This window comes from Calonectris borealis, chromosome 16 (genome assembly GCF_964195595.1).
Source record: "Calonectris borealis chromosome 16, bCalBor7.hap1.2, whole genome shotgun sequence".
In the NCBI taxonomy this organism is placed as follows: Eukaryota; Metazoa; Chordata; class Aves; order Procellariiformes; family Procellariidae; genus Calonectris; species Calonectris borealis.
Window position 1 is genome coordinate 10,799,738 of NC_134327.1, and position 24,968 is coordinate 10,824,705.

At 45.8% G+C, this 24,968-nt stretch overlaps 1 protein-coding gene across 1 annotated transcript in view; it reads left to right on the forward strand.

Annotated features, from left to right (window-relative positions):
* The first annotated feature begins 1,174 nt into the window (after nt 1-1,174).
* FAM20C (FAM20C golgi associated secretory pathway kinase) overlaps nt 1,175-24,968 on the forward strand; it is a 60,083-nt gene continuing 36,289 nt past the window's right edge. Inside the window, exons 1-3 of the mRNA XM_075165247.1 lie at nt 1,175-1,733; nt 3,591-3,763; nt 12,867-12,945. Of these exons, the coding sequence (XP_075021348.1) occupies nt 1,216-1,733; nt 3,591-3,763; nt 12,867-12,945 (770 nt within the window). The 5' untranslated portion in view covers nt 1,175-1,215. The remainder of the gene's footprint in view (nt 1,734-3,590; nt 3,764-12,866; nt 12,946-24,968) is intronic.

The following is a 24,968-nucleotide window of genomic DNA, read 5'->3' on the forward strand; positions in this document are numbered from 1 at the left end:
CTCCTAACTATGACGTGAGGAAGGCAGGAATCATGGCTCGCTCATAATATTTAACACACCCACTGAAAGCTGGAGCTGCAGAGCTACTAGTTCAACCAGTCTCCAGAATTCAGTGTAGCTGAAAGAGGTTTTCACTCTGCACCTGCCAAAGATCTCTCCCCCCTTTTTCCTTCTCTCCCCCCTTCTCTTTTCCTTTCTCTCCCTCTCTAAAAGGCAGATCTGTAAGACTCAGCAGAGATCAAAGACGGGACCTCTTTGCTAAAAAGAACCTCTACTGATTTATGTTAGTTTCTTTCCTCTAATCCTCCCCCCCCCCCCATTTTTTTTTCTGTGCCATATTTAACCTTTATGTTGCAGTTGTGCCATCAGACAGTTTTGCAGCCAAAAAAAACCAACCCAAGCCAAAGCAAAAGCTCAGCTCGGATACAGCAGCCACCCAGACTTGATCTCAGTTGAACATATTAATCTCTCCCAAGCACTGGACGCGATGGATGAAGAAACTGGAACCGCTCTAAGAAAATTATTTTCCAGCCAATGTTCTTAAACAGTCTCAGAGAAGAGAGGGAGCGAGAGCGAGCGGGAGAGCGCTTCTGCTGCATCACTGGTCAAATTCAAAGGAAGGCAGTCAGCGTTTCCAGCACAGCCAAATATTATGGATGATTTTTTTTCTTCTGTCGCCTTTCCATACAGGTTTTATTAATATTATTCTTCCCCTCTCCTCCTCCCCGTCTTTTTTTTTTTTTTTTAATTTTATTTAATCAGAGCTAGTGTCTGATGCCGGTTTCTCTTCAAGAACCAGTTTTCCCTATTTGTTGTGATCCCTGTAATAAAAAGAGAGAGAAATCGTGAACAGATGGCTTTATATGTATCAATGCCGCTGGCATTGTTTTCCTATCGATTTTAAAGGCTCGGTCCGGTGGTCCTTTTAAAATTTTTTTTCCTTTAATGTTTTTTTTTCCTCTCCCCCTCCTAAGTTCTTGATGATACTGAGAAATGAGGACCTATTGTTATTAGCCTGTTTATTTCTCGGCGCCTATGGAGATAACTTTATTGACTTGATCGCTCGCTTCCCGATCCGAAAGGAGAAAGCCAAAGCCCCGGGGGGGGGCTGGAAGACCCACGCCCGCCCGGGCTTTTTCCGCGAAAGCGCTCCCGACCGACCCCGCCGCCTCCCCTCCCTCCCCCTCCCCCGGTAATTTATTAGCCGCCCCGGCCATGAAAATGCTCCTGGTCCGCAAGTTCCGGGTGCTGATCCTCATGGTGTTCCTCGTCGCCTGCACCATGCACATCATGATCGACCTGCTGCCGCGGCTGGAGCGGCGGGGGACCGAGGGCCGCCCCGGCTGCTCCTGCCCGCCGCCCGCCGCCGCGCCGCCCCGCGCCGCCCCGCGCTGGCCCAGCAAGCACACGCTGCGGATCCTGCAGGACTTCAGCGCCGAGCCGGGCTCCAACCTCTCCTCGCAGTCGCGGGAAGCGGCGGAGCGGGCGGCGGGCGGCGGCGGCGGCGGCGGCGGCGGTGCGGGCGGCGGGGGGGCGGCGGCGGCGCGGACGCGGCGGCTGATCGCCCCCGGGGCGCCGCGCCCGCCGCCTCCCGCCGCCGCCGCCCCGCTGGCCGCCCTCTTCCAGCACCCGCTCTACCGCGCCGCCCTGCCCCCGCTCGCCGACGGCGACCTCCTCTTCAATGTCAACAGCGACATCAGGTTCAATCCCCGGGCGGCCGAGCAGCCCGAGTGGTGAGTACCGGGGGGGGGGGAACCGGGACCCGGCCCGGCCCGGCCCGGCTCGGGGCGGCGGGGCTCGGCACCAGGCGTGCGGGGTGCCCCGGGGCGGGCGGAGGCCCGGCGGGGTGCTGGGCGATCGGTGTGGAAACGTGGCACGGCGCTTCCCTGGGTCGCTGCCTTCCGTTTTATAATGTAGGTTTTTAGCCGGGCGTTCAGGAGGATTGATGTAATGGCTGGTTTGGAGTAGGCAGAGGGTTAAACAGAGCGATTCGGTGTCACCAGGGAAAAGAGGAATCGTACACAGGCTTGACCGGTTGTGTTCCTTCGAAAAAAAATGTCATGAAATACAGAATAAACACAGGAGGGCGAGAAGCCTGGAGCACTGAGGCCAAAGGGTCTGTATGCCCCCACATCCCGTCTCCAGCTGTAGCCAGAGGCAGATGCTACCGGAAAAACAGCGTAAGCAAGAGGGCAAGCGCAAGAGCCTCCCTCTCCAGTACCTTCCTCGTCTCCCACTCAGAGGTGCAGGGGCTAAGCAGTGAAACAGGCAGTAATACATTAACTTTTCTCAAAAGCAAGGTCTGATATCACAAAGGCATTCATCCTAGCAGGTATTTCTGCCTTCGGGATCTGATCTGTGCTACATTCTTCATCCTCAATTAATTCCCAATGTCCTAGCACCTCTGCTGCTCTCCAGCCTTCAAAGCAGTTGGTTGCCTCTGTGAATCGTATGCCCTGTTGGCTTGTAAGAAATGCTGAGAAATTTCAATGACTGAAAAATCAAAAGGCTTGTCTAATACAACAGCACCCTCTTCCAAACACACTGACATTGTAATGTTTAAACAGCTGCATTGTACCGTGCAAAAGCTCTGTCAAGCCGCAGAGCAGCCAGCATGATCTAAGCCTTTAGAAAGAGAGGATAAATATTTCTGATTTCCACCCTGCGAGCATGTGAATTGTCCAGGCCCCTTCCATCTAATAATCAAAACTGACTGTGAAGTGAAATAACCTGAAAAAGTTCTGGTTTCTCTGAGAGGGGAAAAAAAAAAAGGAAAAAAAAGAGTCACAAATGTATGAACATCTGGAGATGACTAAAACACAGAGGACTTCTGGAGTGAAGATACATGATAGTGTATCCAGTAGATGAAGAGCAAAATTATCATTGATGTCCACAATGCAGCTGCCTGTTGTACATATTTTCCTTAGTGGCTGCAGCCAAAGTTCACAAAACTAACATGAAATTCAGGAGTTAAAAGTCATTTTAACAATTCTTTTCTGTAATAGTATCCTACTGCTAGGGAAGGGGGAAAGCCATCCAGAGTTATTCTTTAGCAACCAGTTCAGAGTGATCCAGTTCCTTCTCATTCTCTGTATTTAAAAAAGAGAAGAAGAGAGAGTGGGAGCATTTGCTACAACAGGTCAAGTTCCTGCACTCCCAGTTTCCAGACCCAGGTCCCTGTTAAATAAAGGTGCCGTCGTTTGGGTCAAACTTGTAAAAGATGTGTGCAAGTAATACAACCTAAACACAATATAAAACTTGCAGCTCTGTATTTCTGCTATATAAGGGCCTCTGCTAACGCTCAGTGATGTCACCTCGAGTTTTGCTTCTGACTTCCATGGGCTTTAAATCAGACATGAAGAGTGGTGGTGAAAATCCATCTCCCCCTTAGCCCCAGGTGGGAGCAGGCTGCTGGCGTGCAGCCGGCACAGGGACAAACCGGGGGCTTCTCCCACCTCTGTAGTGCTTTGCCTTTCCAAGTTGTCACATTCTGAAGCCCTGTTTCTTGATGCCTGTTACAAACTGTAACATTATTTCTTTCTCCTCATTTTTGGGTTTTTGTTGTGTTGTTCTTTTTTTTTTGGTGGTAGGCAAAACGAAGATAATGAAGAATTTTTGCCAACTGGAGAAACCTCCATAGACTCCTACCCAAACTGGTTAAAATTCCACATTGGCATTAATCGGTACGAGTTGTATTCCAGACACAATCCTGCAATTGAGGCTTTACTACAAGACCTGGTCTCCCAAAAGATAACCAGTGTTGGTATGTTCGGATATATATCATTTTTTTATGATTATTTGCTCATTGTTCAGGATCTCATTGCTGTTTGAATATTAATGAATATTTTGCATGGCTTCTCTCCGGCGTGCCTACAGCATTGCTTCCCGACTTCTGCGCTCATTTTCCCTGTTAAACATAAAGAGATATCGCCAACTCTGTATTACCTGAATAATTGAAAAGTCTGCCAGCAAGGCAAACCCCATTCATTTCAGAGATCTTTTAGTCACAATCAGGCTGAAAGTGCCTTATTCGGTTATTTAAAATAAATATGATAATTAAAAAAAGGATGGCAAAAGGCAGATAGCATCTTGCACGAGCTAGATTTGCATTATTAGCTGATTATTATTTAAAAGGCTGTGCTGGCAGCGCTCGTCTTCCCCAAGAAGGAGCGAGGCGGCTGACCTGCAGCCCTGCGGCGATGGCTGCGGGAGCATCCGGCGCCGCGGGGCTCTGCGGCTCGGCGGAGCTGCAGCTTCCTCGGGCGTCGTGCAGGGAGCTCCAGGCGAGCTGGCCTCCCGCTGAGCAGAGTTCATCTCTGTTTATTCTGCTTGTAAATCAACAATGGGGATGTGCCCATGTCAACCTTTGGCTCTGGTTAAACAAGGTGACACAGTTCGGGACTTTTCTCCAGGGCTGTTTAATGACAACGTGTGTCTCCTTGAATTTAGCTGTGTAGCTGCGCAGGGAAAAAAAAAACACAAGCCCAAACGAAAGCCCTGGGATACTAAACAAATGCACACCCCGTGGTTTCCAGAGGTAGAGAGCTGCAGCACAGCCAGCGGTTTCCATCGGCCGCGCAGAAAATGAAGTTACTTGCACTGACCACAAAGTTGCTAAGTCCGTTTCCGAGGGATGAAATAGCAGGAGCTCTGTAAAAGTGCCGATGGGGTGTTGGCACTGCGGGATGAGGTCAGCAGGTCTTTAACCCTGCAAGGCAAAAATTCCCCTGGCTTCAGCAGGAAATGGCCTGTGCAAGAACAGCACGAGCAGCCCCAAGGTTTACATTTTCCATCGTGTGAATCACAGCGGCTGCTGAGCAGGAATCAGGGAGATCCTCGGTCATCAAGAGTGGGCTGATTTAGCTGGTCTGGATGGAGTAGGTGTAAAATGCAGGACGCCACAGGAGAGCTTCGCCTCCATGAATCGAGCTGCCCGGTGGCTGTACTCAGCTCACAGCTCTGCTCTGAGCTCCGCTGGGGCAGGATTTTGGATAAAGCAGTTCACAGTACCCAAGTGCCATCCCACATGTTGGATTCAAGGGTCCAGCAGACACCTAGCTCACGAAAGACGCCAAACACAGGCTCGTTTATTAACCTGTGATGGGTTTTCTGTCCCCAAAACTCCAGATGGGAGTGATTCATTAAGGAGCTCAGGTTTGACAACCAAGCCATGTATTTTCCCTTCTCTAGCTCAGATGTGACACTGCAGGTAGCAGCAGACTCTGCCCATGCCCCCCTGGTCTGCGCTGGAGGGTATTGAGGGCGCTGTACGGACGTGGCCTGGGTGATTTTCTCCTTGACATAGCCCTCACCTTTCCTGACCTCTCCCCTCCATACCAACTGATTCTGGAGTATTAGTGACACGTGTGAATGGGGGTTGAGCCAGCACTTTATAACACGTGTTAACGTTCCTTTTTGAGCACATCCATCGAGGAGGGAAAGATGGAGGCGGTGCCCTTCCCTGTCCCCTGCAGAGAGCAGCAGTGCCCCAGGCAGTGACCAGGCTGTCCCCAGCTCTGTGCAGAGGTGATGCTCAACCAAACCATCTCCTGGCTCATCTCTTGAGGTTTACACAAAATGCATTGGCCGTAGCGGTGTTTGGTACTGCATGGCTGCTACGTGTATCGATCTCTGTTTACCTCTTCAACACCTTAGAGCTCAGCCGTGTTGTCTGTGCAGGGGGAGAGCAGCGTTTGCAGCAAACTCAGCAGCGTTCGAGCCGAGAAGGCTGTTGCTTCTGCAGAGCAGTGGGATGGTTAGGGTTGATGTAGGGATGTAGAGGCTGGTGGGAGAAAAAAGGAGGTAGGAATGAGAAATAATAGTTTAGTACTCACTCTTCACTTGATCTTCCGGGTTTGATCTTCACTTGTGCTTCTGGGCGTGTTGCTTAACCTCTCTATGCTTCTGTTAACCTAGCAGCAAATTGGTTATCATAAAACATAGGAGTGAAATCCTGACCCTGGTGATGTAAGTGGAAGTTTTGCCATTTACTTCCCTGGAGCCATGATTTCACCTAATGTGTCATATAGATGTGTCGTGAGGTTTCCATTAATTATGGTTTTGATAGAGCTTTCAGATCAACGGGGGGAAAGGGCCACAGGCCCACAGAGGAAGATTTATGATTGTTATTAGCAATTTCCTATGGGATTGTCTCTCTGTTAATGTTTGAACAAGGCTCTTCAGAGCACGGTAGGGCCTCTTGTGCCCCCAACAAAAACATAGAGCCATGGTTTCTGTCAATGATTCAGTATAATTTCCATAAACTAAACCGTGAGGTACATTTGGTATTGGTATCGGTCGCTGCGGGAACTGACAGGGAATGATTCCTACACATAAATCCCAGTCTAAAATCAAGCCTATGGAAACGGAAGGGGACTTTTGCCAATATAAAGATGCCAGAATCTGAATTTTGCTGGTAGCATCCACTGCCTGCCTCTGTGGAGTTTCAGGAGCTTTCCGTCAGGTTATGAAGCAAGAAAGAGCATATTATTAATATAATTTTTTTTTACACGGTGCAGCATCTCTTATTTTATGTTGCAAATTCTTTGGGTGTTTAAAAATATATGTTCTAAAATAATATCTGCCAGTTTTCAGCTTTACTGCAGAGCAGCAGCAGGGATTCAAAAGCATGTAAGCTGATTAATAAAGAGTAATATATTTGACCAAAGGACATTTGTAGGGCTGTCACTTTCTTTTGCATATTCCCACAGATTTTCTAATTTGTCTGGTTTTTTTCCTTATGGTCAATTTTTGTTGTTTTGCTTTTTTTTTTTTTTTTAAGGCAGCTGCAAAGATGCCAGGTTAGAAGTATAAAATAAATTGAAAACTTCATAATGCCCAATCTTTAGGCTTCTTTTTGCAAGTGCGACAATTAAATATACGATCTTACCTGCATTAGATGAAATGGGATACTGCTATATCCAGTTTCTTCCCACTATTCAGATTTGCTTTGGCTCTAATAGAATTAGGTGATTTGCTGTGCAGGTTCTTGATACCTACAGTAATTAGATCCAAACTGCAGCTGAACGACTTTCTTAGCCGCACCATAATTTCTATGCTCAGCTTGCATTATTTATAGAGGAGAGTGGTGACCAGATTGATCCCCTGCCATCTATCAGAACCGCTCACACGACTCTGTAATGTGCAGTGTTATTTTAAAATGAAAACGGTGACAGAAGCAATTCCCAAGAGCAGGGAGCACCAAGGTGACATTTTCTTGATGTTAAAGTTTAAATGGAACAAATCCATGGATGGGAAGGAGCATCACATTCAGCTCCCACAGTGACACCTACAGCTGGCCTTGAAAAGGGCAGGGTTGCCCAGAGCTTTCAAGCTGAGGATGTATTCTGTGCCCCACATCAATATATATATTTCCTATTCATTTTGTTCAGCATAAAGGGATAGCTCTTAATTTGATTTAATTCACTGAAAAAATTTCCTTCTGCCATAAATAGGAGCCTAGGGAGAATTGTTTTTCCACTGAGCACTGAAACCCAGTTTTCAGAAGAAGCACATGCACAGGCAATTGCACATTTCCTTTGCCTTTCATAACTGTTTATTGCATGCATAAATAACCATAGTTAGCTGTTTTCTTGCATATTTACAAGAGGTCTGTGCATAATTGTGGCAGCACTGTCAGCAGTTTAACAACAAATATGGCATGGTGCATTGTAGAGGCAGTGTGGTCTTGATCTTGCTTGCATTGCTGTCCAGAGGAGCTGTGCTGTGGGATTGCCTGTGAGCAAAACAGGCTTTTGTAATTCCTGTGTTTAGCTGGGTTTTATTTTTTGATTATTTAAATTCTCTGGTGGGAAAGGTTTGGAAACATTACCTGACTGAGTTAATTTTTGAACCTGCGATGCCTTCAGTTTGTACAGGCAGTAATTAGAAAGCAAGCACGCAAGATTACTCACGCAGTGAATAAATGCTGCAATTAGCTAAGGTGGACTCTGCTTCAAGTTAGAAAAAAAAAAGGAAAAAGACAAGATGCTAAATATTGAACCTAAATTCTGGTGCTAAAGGAAATTATAAAAATCTCGTCTGAAGGAAGGGAAAAAGTGGCGTTGAGAACGTGTAAAAAATATAATGAAATGTAGCACCATTGATTTATTGTATAAGAAAACAATGAATCTGCCAAGAGTCAACAGATTGATTTAATGTACAATTCCAGATGAAAGGAGGGGACTTAAAATGTACAACAGAGCCTCTGAATGATTTCACAGATCTCTTCCCCTCCAGAAGTCTTCTACTCTCTTGACTAAACCGAGAAAGGCCTTTAAAAACAAGTTAGCAGAATTGGCTGAACAAGAACAAATTAAGAGATGATGAGGGCTTGAATTTGTTTTGAAATATGTTCTTTACAGCTTGTACAGGGCTGTGTCTTTAGCCTGGGGCAGTGTATTACTTGTAAAAGCAAATCAACATGTTTATGTTAGATTTAAGCTTGATCTATAAATAGGAATCCAAAATGGATCTGAACGTCCTCTGTTTCAGATGTTAACTGCATCCCAGGCTTTGACTGGATCTCACTTCTCAGGTGTTAGCATTGTATAATTAAATACATTTTAAAATGTTTGTTGGATTCTGACCAAAAGCCAGGTTCAGAGGTCCTGTTGGGACTCTTGCTCTCCATCAGAAGACCATACGGTCTAGACCAGCCAGTAGGCTGAGGGCTATCATGCAGCAAAACGGAGGAGCTGGAAAGCCAGACCAGTTCAAATTCCAAATTCGTTTGGGTCAAATCCCTTTGGGCAACATCGTGTCTCTACTAGGAGTTAGTGCCAGATGCTAGCCCGAAACCCTGTAGCATACAGTTATAAAAAGATGAGTGAGGGATGATAGGTAGTGCATCTTTTATATTGGATGGTGTCTGTGGATCGGGAAGGGAATTCAGGTCTTGTATTGGTGAAGGGACAAGGTGGGGAAATAGCAGACGTGGCATGTGGCCGTGACAACAGGCTCATAGATGTAAATGGAGTGGGGATTTTTGGAGGCTTGATCCAAAGTCTATCAGAGGAAACAGAAGGAATCCCACCAATTTCACTAGTCTTTGGACAAGAGTCTAATCCCACAGACATTCAAGCAAAAAGATATCTCAGGGAATTTTTTGCAAAGCCTCCTAAATTTGGGAAGATTTCTGTTCACACCCGAAAGCCCTTGCAGTGGGTTAACAGGAAAGGTTAATACTGCTTTCCATTTCCTTCTACTTTGGGGGGAAAAGAGAGGCTTTGAGTTGCCTGAAGATAAAAAGTAATGATTGTATTGGGATTTGTTTTGAACACTGTGCCAGTATGTCCAGGAGCTGTATGAGACTTGATTTGAGGTACCCGCTGGGAGCTAGCAGGTTTATAAAGTCTTTTACAGAGCTGTTTGTGACCTGTGATGTTACAGTATATTCAGAAACCTTAAAAAAAAAAGGTGAATTCAGAGTGTGACTAGAGTTTCCCTTGGAGTCAGTACAGCCTTATGTTGCGAGGGCTTCTTAAAAATAGCTAAGCCTGCTGATTGTAGACGTGACAGACTGTAATGGTGTAGCATCCTCCAATTTCTTGGAAAATTGTATATGCTGCTTCTGGGTATTATCAATTCTCCCGAAACGTTCCTATGGGCAGTAGGTGAAGGGACAAGGGCACCTCCAGATAAGCAAACAATGTTCGTTCGGGATAAGCTCCTGGAAGATGATGGGGCTCTCGCTGCTTGGCCATAATGGTCAGAGGGACATGTTTAACTGAGGTCTGAGCAGGAAGTTCCTGAAGGAATACAGCTCAGGAAATGAGAGGGAAGCCAGTAGGCAGATGTAATGCTGAGTTAGGACAAGGGCAGGAATCTGACCGAGAGGTCTGAGTGAACCATCTCCAATGAGATCTGCTCTTTTCTGGCATTGCCACCCCCAAGATTTGGGCACCCTGGACGGCTCCCAAGTCTGCTTAGTTTAGAGGTGCATGAAGGGTTTTGTTGACTTCAAAAGGACAGTCTAATTTCAGGTGTTTCCCTCTCTGCAGGGATTACAATATTAGACTCTAACTAGTCTGGATTTGCAAGGTGGCTTTGAATCACCTCCAGCCTGGCCAGCACATACACGGCACTGAACGAGCAGCCAAAGTGGGAATATCTGGACGTGAGTCTGAATGATGGGGGGAGAAGCCAACGTGGAGCTCTGGCATGGGTTGTTGTCCATGATGCGTGCGGCTTCCAGCATGCCCTGCCGTAAGGCGCGATGGGATACTGTTCCCACCAATGTCATCCTCTGTTTTGGGGAGGTCCCAAGTTTACTCCTAGCAGCAGTGGGGGGACAACATGCCAGCAAAAACTTGTGTTCGGTCGAGGCTACTATTGCAACCAATTAAGGCAATACAATAAGATGGATCTAAAAAGACCAGGGAAATGCTTTTGTCTTACTTCAGCTCAATTCCTTCTGACAGGAAACCAGGCCTTTGTGTCTCATGGAAGAATTATTCTGAATTGTTAATCTTCTTCATACATTTCCCTGCTTGGTGATGACACACTCATTGTTGAGTTCAGCTGCTAACAAAATCATTATCTGTCGAGTGGCTTCAATTTGCTGAGAAACCAGTCCTCTTAGTGTATCTGAAACTTTGTGCTTAGAAAAGGGCATGCTGCAACATCCTTTTTTCTTCTTCTTTGCATCGCTGTGATTTCCCAAACACTTGGCTTCCCAGCTGTACCTCAAAATAGGCTCTAGCCTTCCCTTTTCTCTGATGGGCTTACAGGATCTTTGCTATATTTTGGACATACATGTCTGATGGAGGAGAGGGGGCCAGTCTCTAAGCCCTGAGCTCCTCAGAATTGAATGAAGAAGCAAAAATTACATCGATTTTAGAGAAAAAACATTTGGTCTTCAGTTGGTGTGAGCAGCTAAGTTGAGGTCAGTGGAGGTGGGGAGAGTTATATCTGACTGAAGGGAGGCAATTCTGCCCTTTGGTGCTGAGGCTGATATTACTGACCTAAATGGAGATAGCCCACGTGAACAGGGATGCAAATACAGGTTATACCTTAAAGAGCTGGACAAATCCCATGCCTTCGGCAGCTGGGTAGGGAAGGTGGTGGGGGCTGGTCCTGGACATGGCTGTGGGTCCCTGCAGAAGGCGAGGGCAGCTCCAGCTGCCTGTTTGCTGTCCAGGCTAACCAGGAGTGTTCCCAGAGTGCATAGCTGGGCTGTGATGGTCCTGGGGCAGCACATGTAGGTTTTTGGCTGGAGGATTGCTGCTTCCCATTGCCTGCAGGCTCCGGGGTAGGTATAAAAAGGTCTACTCCTACTCCTTCTTCCCTCAGGTGCAGATCAACTGTTCTGCACAAGAGAGGGAGTTTAATATGTGAAAACCATGTGCTCCTGCTCTACCTGTTCAGTGCAAGTTATTTAACGCCCTTTAATTTCTAATTATTTATTTGTTCCTTTGGGATAAACTGGAAATGCAAGAGAAGGCTGGGGTCAGCAAAACAGCAAGGCAAGAGGGATTTTATTCTAGGGGACGTATAATTACACTGACCAGATTTGCATAGCATTTTGTTGCAAAAATATAGATTGCAAGTGCTGAAAGAGAGCTGATGACCTATCAGTAGTAAGGCACAGAGATGAGTAATTAAAAGGATGTGCAGCTAATGGCATTGGTTAGAGAAAAAAAATGTACAAGCTATATAGGTGGAACAAGGGCAGCTCTAAGCCAAAATTTACAGAGCAAGGTAACTTGACATTTATGTTGTTCTCCAGTTGACACAGGTTTTGTCAGAACTGTAAAGAAAGGGATTGATTATCTGATCATTCGTAGGAAGCATTTTTAAAGGACTGACTCATCCACACAGACACGACTGCCATGGCCTGCCTCTCCGAACACAGAAGTGAATTAAGGAGTCAGGGTATAGGTCATTTCATTTATTCAGAGCAGTTTTGATTGAGAAGGTAAAAAGGCAGCTGGTTTGCCAACGTATATATTTATCTCTCTTAAGTAACCTTATCATCAAGTAAAATGCATCTTTATGAATTCTTATATGTAAAAAAATTCGCTTTGACTTTAGAAACACTGTAATCTGGCTGTTAACACAATACTGTCCAAATTGTTCAGACTGGTATGAAAAAATGTCAGTCCTAAATTCCCATTGGCTCTCAACTGGGAAGTGAGCGCATTTAATGTTTGAGCGAAGATGGTCCTCGGTGTGCGGCATGGACCGCAGTCCCTGCCGCCTGCACGTGCCCTCTCCTGCCCTCCCAGCAGAGCCAGCTCTGCACAGCTCTGCTCTCGCCTACGAGCCGCTTTGGGATCCCTTGAAGTTAATGGATGGGCTTGGATACTTACCCATTGTACATAGAGGAGATGAATTTACATATCTCTACTGCTCAGCAACAATTATTAAAATTGCAGCAGAGATCAGAGATTGCTGTAGTACCTGCTCATACTTTTAATTAAGGAGATGGCTGCTGCGCATTGGACTGTACATTCCAGCTGCAGTTGTCTTCGAAAGCACCCCATCTGCCTTCCCAATGTGTGTCCCTTGTTAAAAGGAACTCCAAAAGCAATTGAATATGGAGAAAACACGACTCCAGTGGTCTGTTCCTATACAGGCCATTCAGTTAGGGTGCTTATGGAGCCCATAGTGGCCAACTGAAGAAGACAAAGACGTGTCAGGGAGAACAATCCATTTTCAGTCCTGGTCGGCAGCTCAAAGCCCTCTCCTCTGCTCTGCACCCACTGAATAATCTCTTGTCCAGGTAGGATTACCCTGCTTGGTGCTCAGATACCGCAGTGCTGAATCTAATACAGAGCAAAAGAGATGTGATTTTGTTTCAAGGAAGCTGAATGTAAGTAGATCCACATGTAGCATTTTAAAGCGGTTTTGTTTTTTCCCCACAGCGATGAAATCAGGAGGCACCCAGCTGAAGCTGATCATGACGTTCCAGAACTATGGACAAGCATTGTTCAAACCAATGAAGTAAGTAAAAAAAGTCTGTGTTGTAAAGTGAAATTGTGGTGGAATAGGCTGTTGCCATTTTCTAAGCCGTTAAAAGTTTGCTGTAGTATCTCTCAAGGTTAATGTGTCTGGTTCCCCAGGCTTGCTGCTGAATGTAGAGCTTCAGGGGCTGTTGAAACCTTGCCCTGCTAGACTGGTCTTTGGAAAAGCTACTGAGAAGGCTTCAGATACATTACAGTCTTCTCAGGAATGTCATTCACTCTGATCTCTGTGAAATCTCCCATCATAAATACAGGATGTTTTCAGCATTTCTTTCTTATGTAAACTTACTCCGCAGGTCTGAGCTGTAGCTAGTGTCAGCGCTCCTCTGGAATATGGCCAGACAAGGGAGATGGTTCAGAACAGCTTTGGGAAGAGCTAAATAATATTTGTCTGATAAATTATAATATAATCCGTTGATTTATTGTTGTTTGTGTTAAAGGGTTGTATTAGTCATTTGGCTGTGGCTATGCTGACTCTGTGTAAATGAGTTTGTCCGAGAGTGGTACTGCAAGGTAATGAATCTAGAGAGAGAGGGAAGGACTGGGATGATGCAGCCTTGATTTGCACCTGCCCAGATCCCAGTGAGATGAGGGAAGTTATCCAGATACAAAGCAGATGTAAACGCGTTCTGAATCCTGACCTGTATGTTTGTGTTGTAATAAGGAAAATGACTCTGTGCTTATTGTGGAGGGTTTAGTAAAGACACTTGGGGCTGCAAAACGTTTAATGAAGCTACTCAATATCCGTGTCAAGGGTACCACTGGAATAATAAATTCATTTCCTTCTTTTGTTCCCACTGTAGGGAAGTTCAGTTAATTTCCTCTAGGATGGTCCATAAAGGACTAAAGTAACCGAGAAGGAGTGGTTTGCAATATGTGTTGGCATTATATTACAGCTATAGCAGGGAGCACAGCGCAGGGGGTAAGCTGCTGGCTGGAGACTGAGAAATTCCCTGTTTCACTATAGATTTTGCTATAGACTGACCTCAGAGAAGTACAGATTTGACGTGATCTTATTTGACTGTCAGAAGGGCCAAATAATTGGTCCCACTTTTCCTTCAACTCACCTTTGAGCAAGAACCCTCCTTATGTGCATTTATGCTGGGAATCACAAGGAAATCCTATGAACTTCCAGGCAGCACATGGCATTTGTGCAAAGGCCAAATGCCCCTGTGTTATTTCCCAAATTGCACGCAAATTTCTCCATGTTTCTAGTAGATCACTGATTGCCTGGGAGAGGTCAGAGGAAGCACAGATAATACTGCCAAGTCAGAGGGAAGGTGGTATCAGAGAGCATCTACTCCAACATCTTCCCTTCCTCTGTCTGCCCTCTCCCCGAATCCTCAGATACTCAGATCATCAGTGCATAGGTCCGTTCCCCTACACCTGCAAGTTTGATGCATATAGGCAAAATTCTAAATTGTGTCCTGTCCCACATGTGAAATCAAGAACCAGGTGGATTTGAGGAGCCTTTAAGTGTTTGGCAGAATCGTGGTTGTGCTGTTGGCTTTTTACATGGTGTGCGATTTGTTTCTTCTCCATTTGCTGAGATGCAGATAATCTCAATCTTTATCATTGGTATGACATTGTAATTCTGGGAATGCTAATGAGGTCAAATCAAAAGTTTACCGTTTCTACTGTACTATACACAGCCTTGGCAAGATGATGGATGACAATAGAGGTATAGCCACGTTCCTGTGTAGAAGCAATTACTACCATCCACTAGAACAATAACAGAAAATGATGATGTCTTAATCATTCCCTTTGCTTGATTTGAAGGGCAGCAACACCCTATTTTCTCACTGCTCTTTGCATTGCATACACCACTGGAAAAAGCAGCATTAGAGCATTCAGCAGCTGGGTTCCCAGGCACCACACCTTAGAGTAGCAACGCTACTGTGTTTGCGCTGAGCATCGCTGAACACATTAGTGATTTTGAATAAGGATGTTTGCAAGCACTCTGATACCAGTGAACAGGGAGCCAGATGCTCAGTTAGTGTAAATCTTCCTAGCTCCTTTGGCATCTGGTCCCACTGGCCTCTTTCACCAGCTTATGGACTGTTGTTGATGAAGTTCTTGGAGAGGTTTGCAGCATCATTTCTTTATACAGAAATTAGCAGTCTAGAACTACAAAAAAACCCCCAAAACTCAGGCTTTAAAGCTATGAGACTTCTTGTAGGACCTTCTTCAGGCCCTAGACGCCATCCAGGCTGTTTCTGGTGCTCCCTCATTTCTGCAGGGTACCCTTCTGATCCAGACTTCACAAAGCTGGGTGTGCCTTCCCAGGACAGGAGGCTATAGGGAGCTCACAGATCAGGGCCAGGCATCTCTGGTCATCAGGACTGGTGGTGTAAAGGACATTTTTTTCAAATAGCTTAATTTTTTAAATGAAACATCATCCTGGTGGCTGCTTCTGAGATCAGCTTGTTGAAGGAGTCCCTTGGAGGATAGTCAGGACATCCCCATGTGGTGCATCCGATGTGTTTCAGTTGTTACTGGGTTATCAGCTCCATGGCCTTTTAAAGCAGGAGAAATTGTGCTTTCCTCTCTCCTGAATTGATAAGCCTCTCCATACAAGCAACCTTCTTCATGAATCCCAGGTAACACACTGAGTGCCCAGCTGCAAATAAAAACTGGGGCCTCAGTTCATCTCTTCAGCGTTGGAGGGGGCAATAAGAGCTGCATCTCTATGTTAAACTGAACTGAGCCACTGTCTTTCAGAGAAGAGAGTTGGTATCAGTAGGATTTCAGGCCTGATTCCAAGGAAGGTTGATAATCCTGGGTTTCCCACCCTGTCTGAGATCCGAAGTATGGAAAGCTGAGTGGTGTGAGGTACATACAGGGTAATGTGCAGGCGTGAGGCCAGTCTCTAACTGGGTTTGATTCATTTGAACTACCTGGAAAGCTGTTTTTGCTATACATACTGTACTCAGTCTTCCAAACTGAATTAATACCTGTTTGAGCAGGATTGGGGCAGATGGGGGAGACCACGCGAACCGAGCCGGGCATCTGCTAGCGGAAGGGGAGGTCTCCAGACCTTTGGCAGTGACTTCTGCAGCGGAGTCACAGCAAAACTCCCTGGCAAATGGCTTGAAACTCTGCAGAACTCATCTGGCTTGCTCTGCCCTTTCCCAGCCTCCCAATTCCACGTTGAATTTATCCAGGGAGCAAGCCAACTCCAGCTCCAGAAAGGCCCAGGCAGGATTTGGAAATGGGGAAACCAGAATCTGCCTTTGGCGCCTTTTGTGCTCAGTGTTTGACATTAACTGACAGCTCTTCGTCTGGTCATTGATTCAGGCGAGTGGGGCAAATGAGAGGAGTGAAGCTTAACAGTCAGGGAAATGTGATAGCGGTAAATAAAGCCCGATCAGCTGCAATTATTTTATTTATTTGTGGCTCTGCATCTTCATTTCTGAAATAATTGCCCATAAAGTATTGCAGAGGAAGCCAAATCTATTTATAAATCCTATGGCCCAGTGTAGATTCCTTTGCTAATTCCAAATGCATCATAGAAAAAGCAAGTATTTGCTAAACTCCAGGGAAGATTTAATGTATTTGCAATGTATCTTACAGTTAATGCGTAGTTTTATTTAGCTCATAACAGTTCAATCATGCAAAATTATTACCATATGGGACAGGAAAAAAATAGCAACCTCCCCTTCTCCCATGATTAGTGTGTCTAACTGTACTGGTATTGTACAGCATAATAAAATTTATTTACGTGATCGCTGATATCTGCAGCCGCAGCTTTCTGTATGACTTATCAGGTAGGGATGGTGTAGAGCCATAAATTTCAAAGGGTTTTGGCTTATTTGTCCAAAAGGAACATGCACTTTATAGTTTTATTTGGTTTCCCTTTGTTTCTGCTAGCTCGTGGAGCTAAATAGCTGGCTCAGCAACAAAACCAACACACTATTTTTTTTCCTCCCAAGGCTTTATTCTTGAAGGGGGAGATTCTGCTCCAGCAGAGTCAGTGTTAGGATTGCTATTGCATACGCTGGTGCCAGGATTTTGGGAGAGGTTTTTACAGTTCCTTATGGAAAAGCCAAATAGGATCAAATAGAAAATGATACCTTGTTATTGGAGTTGTGAGAAAAGTGTCCTGTGGTATGTGTTTAAGAATGACATCTCTCATTCCCAGTTTTATAGACTGCTTTGTAGAAATGTGTGGAAAGGGTGTTCATTATAAAATCTTTGAGGTTTATTTGTTCCATTCAAAGAAATACTACTGTATCTAGTGAACTCACTTTTGACTGAAACAGATAAAAGCCAATTCTGTTCCAACTTTAGATTTTGCTTGATATTTTTAACATCTTTTTTCTTGCCTTCTGTTTTTACAAGTCACAGTAGAGGATTGGTAAGAGCCACATGGCTGTTTCTTTCAGTAGCTGAAGTTTGCAGTTAAAGTCTTTAATAAAGTAGAACCAATTAGCATCAGGGTGATATCAGGCCAGAAGAGACTTTTGGGATCGCGAAATCCGGTCTCCTTGAATCTCAGGTGATTGTCTCATGAAATCCCGTCCATTAACTGATCAAACGCTCCTGACCACATTGTTTGTACCTTTTGCCCCCGTTATCCCTCCTGAAAGTCGCTGCTGTAGAAGTAATGCTGCCCACTGGGAGCATCTCCTGGCTCCCGCAGCCCTCAGAGGCACGACCCATCCCCGGGCCAGCCGCAAAATAAGCTGGTAGTCACGGTCCAGTGCAAAGGTAGGGCTCTACAGAAATAAAATAAGCACACTCACCTTTCAGCTTCTGAAACGTTCCTGTAGCATATCTTTTGGCTCAAAGACAGAGGTGCTGTTAGCTGGGCTGAAATCTAGCAGCCAAGGTCATGGGGAAGATAATATTTTTCTTTCAGTTGCCAAAGCACAGCTTTTTACTGGCTTTTAAATGTCATACTTATAGCGACAAAGGATTAGCAACGTTCTTTAAGTTTCCCTTTGATTTCCTTTTAGGATTGCTCAAAAAATAATGCATCTTTTGATAGGGATATTAAATAAGCCAAACAACCCCTGTAATACAAACAACTGTTAATCGCTTTCATTTCCTACAATAATATTCCCTTTCCGAAGCTGCAGTGTGAGTGTTGTACCTGCGAAGTGCAGCCTCCAGGCCTGATTATCATATCAATTAGGCTGCTGTAATTCTTCCGAATTGGTAGCGTTGCTTCCAAGTCAGAGGAGTTGAAATGAACTTCAGAATCGGGGCCACTGGAAGATTGCTTTCCTTATTACATTGCATATCATGCTGTTTTGAGGAAATACATTTTGCAAACCTGTTGCATTTCAGCTGGCAGGCATCCAGTATAAACATACTGTTATAAGTCAACATAGCAATTAAATCAAATTGCAATGTTTTCTCTGAGCAGCTAGAGAAGTGAGATATGCATACAGTAGCTGCTATGCTAGAAGCCTTCCAGGATTAACACTTCGGCACGCTGGAATGTGCTGTGTGAAACCCGACTGAGCAGTCGCTGGTCAGAGAACAAACCCAGCCGCTATGTTTTGTCACTCAGCTTAAGCCGTGTTACTGTACTGGTCACTGGAGACTGCTGGTTCTGCGCAAGGTGTGTTACTGGAGACTGAGGTTGAATACACTGGTCGGAAGGGTCGAAGCTAGTAACCCCAGTGTTCGGTTTATATAGGTGTATTTTAGAATTGAAGGAGTGCTGTCTCATTACATCACGAGGAAGAAATGCTTTCTTTGCTGCTGGAAGTAGTATCAGTAATCAGATATTCTGTGGACCTCATCCATGAGATTTTGGGCTTTTTAAGGGCATGCAAATCCTTACCTACCAAATCCCTGCTGAAATGTTTACCTGAGTGAGACTGACAGGCAGATTTGATTGTACTTACATCAGGAATAAATCTGGAGTAAACTGGATGAATTATATCACTTGATATTTAAAGTACATGAGATCTGAACGTGGTCCTAAATAAGGACAGTAGAGCTTGCCGTGTATCGGTATATTATGCATGAACTGTTTTTCTCTTTTATAACTAATCCTGTTCATCAGATCAGACTTCTTTGGCATTTCAATGCAAATTGTGTTTTAGGGCTCAGCAGTGCCTCTGGTCCAAATCTCATTTATGCAGATTGGAAAATTTGCGGTGACTTCAAGGGGAGCTGGATCAGGATTGAGGCAGACTGATGGCCCTGGACAGCAATGAAATCCAGTCTTCTGTCTGTCACTGTGCACTGCGTTTCCCTTTGCCACAGCTTAGCAACTGCTGGCTGAAATATTGATCAATGCCATCCAGCCCAGGAGAAATTTGTTCTCAAATTCTGCAAGCATGTTTATAAAATGACCCCAGAGTCAAAGTCTGCAAAGTCCAGGTAGCTCAAAGGTTGTCCGTTTAGATTAGGATCTGCAGGGATCCGTGGCAGCAGCATTTCACCACGCTGGCAGCCAGGAAGGGGAAGAAAAAAACCTTTTTCCCTCTCTTTCTGCACCAGCTCTGTTGTGCTGTCCCAAGCCGAGCTGCCCCGGGTTATCCCCTCCTGGAGCCGGGCCGGAGCTGCTCTGAGCCAGGACGGGCCAATATGAGTCCCACTGGTGGGAGGGAGCAGCCCTTCCTCCAGCAGACCAGGGCCGTTTTGCTGTAAATCACCACGGCCGTGGGGTTCAGCCCCATCCCGTCCCACTTCCCAGCACTGGGAAGATGCCATCCACCGCCACCGATGAATTCTCCCCAAAATTGCTCTCCCCAACTTCCCCATGGCACCTCCAGCTCCTGGCGGGGGAAGACTTCACAGCTCACAGAAACATCAGCCCCACGGTCTCTGTGCCTGGGGCTTTTTGCACAAATAATTCAAGCCTTGCATTTTTCTTCAGCTCATTTGTTGGGGTTTCTCTGGCAGATGGTAACATGATGCTCAATATCTATTTTTGTTCCTGTGTTACAGAGGCACAAATGGCCACAGGTACTGACTGTACCTGCCCCTTATCGTCGTTTTAAGGGAGAGCTGAGTGGGCAGCCATATTTTACAGTCATGAAGTGTCTCTGCTTGATTAGCCGCCTTCTATCTAAGTGCTTATAGAATCTTGCTAATTAGTCTTCAGGAACAAAGACATGCTGGTGTTTATTTTTTCTTTAAAAGCCAGTTATTGCATCAGCTAACATATTTTTTTTACATGTTACCATAGTGTATTAGGAAAGAAGCATCTTCAGTGTCTGATTTTAATCAAGCTATTTCTTCATTTTAATTTTCTACATACCAAGAAATGCAGTCCTGTGGCTTTGTCTTTTAATCAGAGACCCACTTTCAGTTCCTCAGTTTCTTATTTCTTACCCTGTATCGGCAGTGCAGAAAAGCAGCAAACGTTATCAAGGGAAGAGCTGGCATGAAAGCATAACCTGTAATTTACTGCTAAGTAACAAGGCTTGGCACATGGGGGACTCGGTGGTGTAGCAGTGAGGTAAGATGTCCTTAGTAAATCTAAGTAAAAAAATGTGTCCAAAATGTTTTCAGTGGGATCTGCAGATACCGCTACCCTGAAATATTTCATGGGAATTTGTCTCCATTTCTCTACAATTTATAATCCTTAAACTAGGCTCAAGAGACTGAAATTCAGGGAGGGAAAATGATTTGTGCAAGACTTGTGGCGTAACCAGAGGCTGAAGCTGTTTTCTCTCTGGAGCAGCACGCACAGCTTTATCCTGGAGATGAGTTGCACCGTGCTCATCTCCCCCATTGGGAGGAATTATTTTTGGATGTTTTATGGAGCTAAATTGCCCCCGGTCTTTATCTCACACAGGGATAGCTCTGGGGATCCCCATCGCTTTGGAGGATGCAGATGGGGATTTTGCCACTCACGCTGAGATTTGTTTGAAGTTTGATTGCTCTTCTAACATCCCGCTTGTTAAAGCCCTCCACATTTCTACAGGTTTCTTGAGGTGGGGCTGCTGGCTATTGGAAGGGGCAGGAGATAAGCAGGAGTGAAGTGGGTCTGATGAAAGAGCGTGTCTAGTGGCTGAGGACCCACGTCCACTTTGCCGGAGGTCACCGGTTCAGGTGACACAGTCCCGTGGTCAGTGATGATGCGAAAGCTGGGTGGCATTCGGGAGGGACCCACGACTGAAGTAACAGTGTCTTGCAGGTCGAGACAAAGGTTTTGGCAAAGCTGAGAGGCTTAGGAGAGAGCGCGCGGCGCACGACCGAATTGCGCCCTTGGCGCGGTGCTATTGGTGACTCACTGCTGCAAACAAACAAACAAAGTGTGTTTAAAATAGCCAAAATAGCTGTTAATAACACAGCTTTAGGACACGCTGGACGTTTCTGACTTCTTTTTTTTCATTTTCAGTGTCTCGTTCAATAGTGTTAGTACTTTTCTTGTTAACTTACAATTTTCCACCCTGCTGTAAAGTTCTGCATGTGGGTAAATAAAAGTGAGAAAGCCTAGAAGACTCATTTGCATGTGAAGAAGTAGCAGAAACCCAGAGTAAATAGCATCTGCAAATGTGTGGGAGCTGGAGAGTAGGGGGGGACAGCAAAACTGTTGTAAATAGAAGCAGTTTGAAGTGCTGGATTATGCACTATGGATAATAAAATACCCCAAGCCAGCACGTAAGCCAGATACTGTTCTCAGCAGCAGCATCCGACTGATCCTGTTAGCACTTCAAGCCCCGTTTGTAAACCTTGCTAATCGGTGGTCCAAATTCTTCATGCAGGGGTGATCACCTGGCCAGAGGACAAGTAACGCCATGCCCATGCATGGAGACCTGTAATAGTTAACAGAAATATTGCACACAGGCTGCAGATACACACAGGCTGAATATGGATTTTGAGCTGCTCTGGTAAGCTGACATGAAGCAGCAAAAGAAATGAAGATGTTAAATTAATCTGTAGATTTACGGGGAAATCTAGCAATGATTATTACTATTCTCTTTAGTTTTCTGTATGACTGACTCTTATTTTGTTTGATTCTATCTCACGATACACCAGAAGAGTATTTTGACCCAGCATATTTGTGTTTCCCTCTATTTTTTGCTTGTTTTAATCGCTGCGATATGATAATCCGGCCAAAATTTTCAGACAAACCTCTTTTGCATCTGATTCGTTAGGGGTTTATTAAGCAGAAAATCTGATTCCTGGGGCATAAAACCCAGAGGTTTTTCAGCCTTTCATGTTGCAAGCCCAGGTTTTGTGTCAGGGCCCTGAGAGAGCCTCAGCCAGGAGGAGAGGAGAGCGATGCTGTGGTTCGAATGCCAGCTCTGCCTCCTGGGGCTGACGGTGACAGAGACAGCTTAGAGCAAAATCCTGTTTTTCTCCGTAAGATTGAGAAGGATGGGGCGCAATGAGGAGGGCTCGTGCCAGCCCCGGGCAAGGTGGGGGCAGCAGCTGTCCCCGTCGGCATGGACCCGGTGCCACCGCGAGCCTCCGCGTCTCCCCCCACCCACAGCAGCAGCCAGCCTGACGTTGCAGGGCGCTGACACCAGCCAAACGGGGTGCCCAAGGAGGGCAGAGCCTGCTTTCCCCATTGCCTGCCTAATTTTCTTACTCCCAGAGCCAGCTCCAAGTTGAAACCATCTTTTTTTACAGGTACAAGAGCTGGGTAACTGGGAATTTATCCCAAAGCATGCCCTTTTTTCCGCTGCCTGACCGACTTGTCGCTGCCCGTGGGCAGCCGCGGGGGTTTCTGCTCCTCCCGTGCCTTTGCTTCGGAGAGTCGGGCTTTTGTGCTGCTGATTGTATCACGGTGCCTTGAAGTTGTCTTGGCGTGCACTGGGTATTTTGGTACAGAAGCTGCTTTTTATGTGCTTCTGTAGCACTCAGGGCACTAATGCATCGCCCGAAGCAGCGGTGAAGCCTCTGCTTTCGTGCTGTGGTACCGCGGGGCAGTGCCAATCCGGAGTGAGTCCACGGCTCCGGGCGGTGTGAGCACAGCCAGGTCCTGCTCTGTTAGGAGTCGGCGAGGCCATGCGGAAGAGATGGATTTTGCAGCGTATCCAGGCCACCTATTCAAATCCAGGCTCTTTTGGCACCCGTGAAATTGTCTGACAACTTGTGAGCAGGCACCGTGCCATGCAAGCAGATGGGCATGAATGTCCTGGCAGCCAAGAGCCTGGGATGTTCATCTGGCAGAGGGGAGCGAGAGCAGAGCTCCTCGGTGCTCACGTCCAAATGCCCGTCCCTCCTGAAGTTACCATGGGAAGAGCGGGCACGGCAATGGGGTGTCTGGTTTGGGCACGGCATGTTCCACAGCAGGGATGATACCCCCCCCCAAATTCTCCCCCTGGTTCCTGCTACTTCATCACCAAGGACAAGGCGGTTTCTGAGATGCTTTCAGTCCAATCTCCCCGTTTTGTTGGGGACAGCCAGCACCCGGCACTGTCCTGTGTCCTCCAGAGATTCACCTTGAAGGCAACAGCACAGCGATTTTTTTTTTTAACGGCTCTGCTAGGTGTTTCCTATGAGAGGCTGGCTCTTGCCAGAAGTGAATCCTGAGATAAAAGGATTAAAACATCCTTTTCGGGGCTTCACAGAAATGGTCACGAGGGCTTTCTTTAAAACATAACTCCAGGGAAGGCCTTAATGCTTATCACCCCGAGGGGCAGCTTTTCTCACACAGGCATGCACTTCATGATGATTGACACATCATTAATTAACTGTTATTAATTAACCCCCTAATCTGAAGGGATGGAGGGAGGAATTCCTTGCAGGCCTGGATCCTGTCATTTCTTTGAACACACGAGTCCCCCGTTCTGCTGCACTCCCAAACCCATATGTCCTTGGGACCGAAGAAGCTCATAAAGAAGTCAGGACTAATGAACAACCTTTTATAGCCCCCCCTCCAACCGCCTGCATTTCCTGACAGCCGCAGTTCAAACGTGATTTGCAGGACCAAGACTATTTCTATCTATTACTGCGAGATTAGAGGAAGAGAAACGTGAAAAAAAAAAAATCAGTTGTTGCCTTTCAGCCTCCCCTTGTTCCCTCTGTGTAGGATGTGATGCTGTGAAGGGTACAGGATCCATCTGTAATATAACGTTGGCTCTGCGTGTGGATGGTCACATACCTCCTTTTGGGCTGGTCGTGTTGCAAAAGGTTTTAGCCTGAAGTTAGGACAGAAAATGCTTCTTGCTTCTCTGGTTTAGCTCCGGCGTGATGACCTCCCCGCTGCACTCCATAGCCCAACCATGCCAAAGTGCCGAGCTGCACCCAGAACAGCAGCAGAAGGGAGAAATTCTTCCCGTGCTGACTTCAGCTGGGCTTTGCTGGTGTCCTTGAAGACTTTATTTTGCTCTAATCACTTTGAGCCAGCCCATATCTTCTGCCAGTTCTGCCTGGTGGCCTCTAACAATCTCGTATGTCAGGCAGCAGCATGATTATAGCTTTATTTATCTTACTTTGTCTGCATTTGCATTTCAAGGAGCAACAATGCAGCAATTCTGTAGACTAAATGTGGCCTAAGAAAAGAAATTGTCCTGTTTATCCACAAACACCAGATTCTTGGGGTGATGCCAATCTCGATAAGACATGAGTAGTGCTGATAAGCCAATAGTCATAATCACTGATCAGTGTTTTGCTGATGTTTTGGCAAGGTTTTGTGTCCAATATTGTTGACCCTACACTTTTCCTATTATGTGCTGCATCTTTTGGCAGGAGAAGGACCTTCTCAGGGATCAGAATGGTACCTGTATTGCAGGAGGTGCCTAAAACCCATTAAGTCTGGCATGGCTTGTTCCTTTTGTTCAGTGCCGTATAGCAGAGTTCATCCCTCCCATGCAATTTCAGGTACAGCAGGATTAATCCTGCCATTTTGCATCTCCGCAATTTGGAACGGCTTCACATTGCTGACATCTGAATTACATTTTTAACAACAATTTCCTTTGTTATATAAAACAAAGCCAAAACAAACACTGGTATTGGAGGCTTACTTTCTGGTTTAAATAACACAGACCTTTAAAATGGATGAGGGCTATGAATCATTTTTGTGTAGATACTGGTCTGGGTTGTTTACTTGCTTGTTTGTGAAGGATTTTGTTCTTTTTTTTT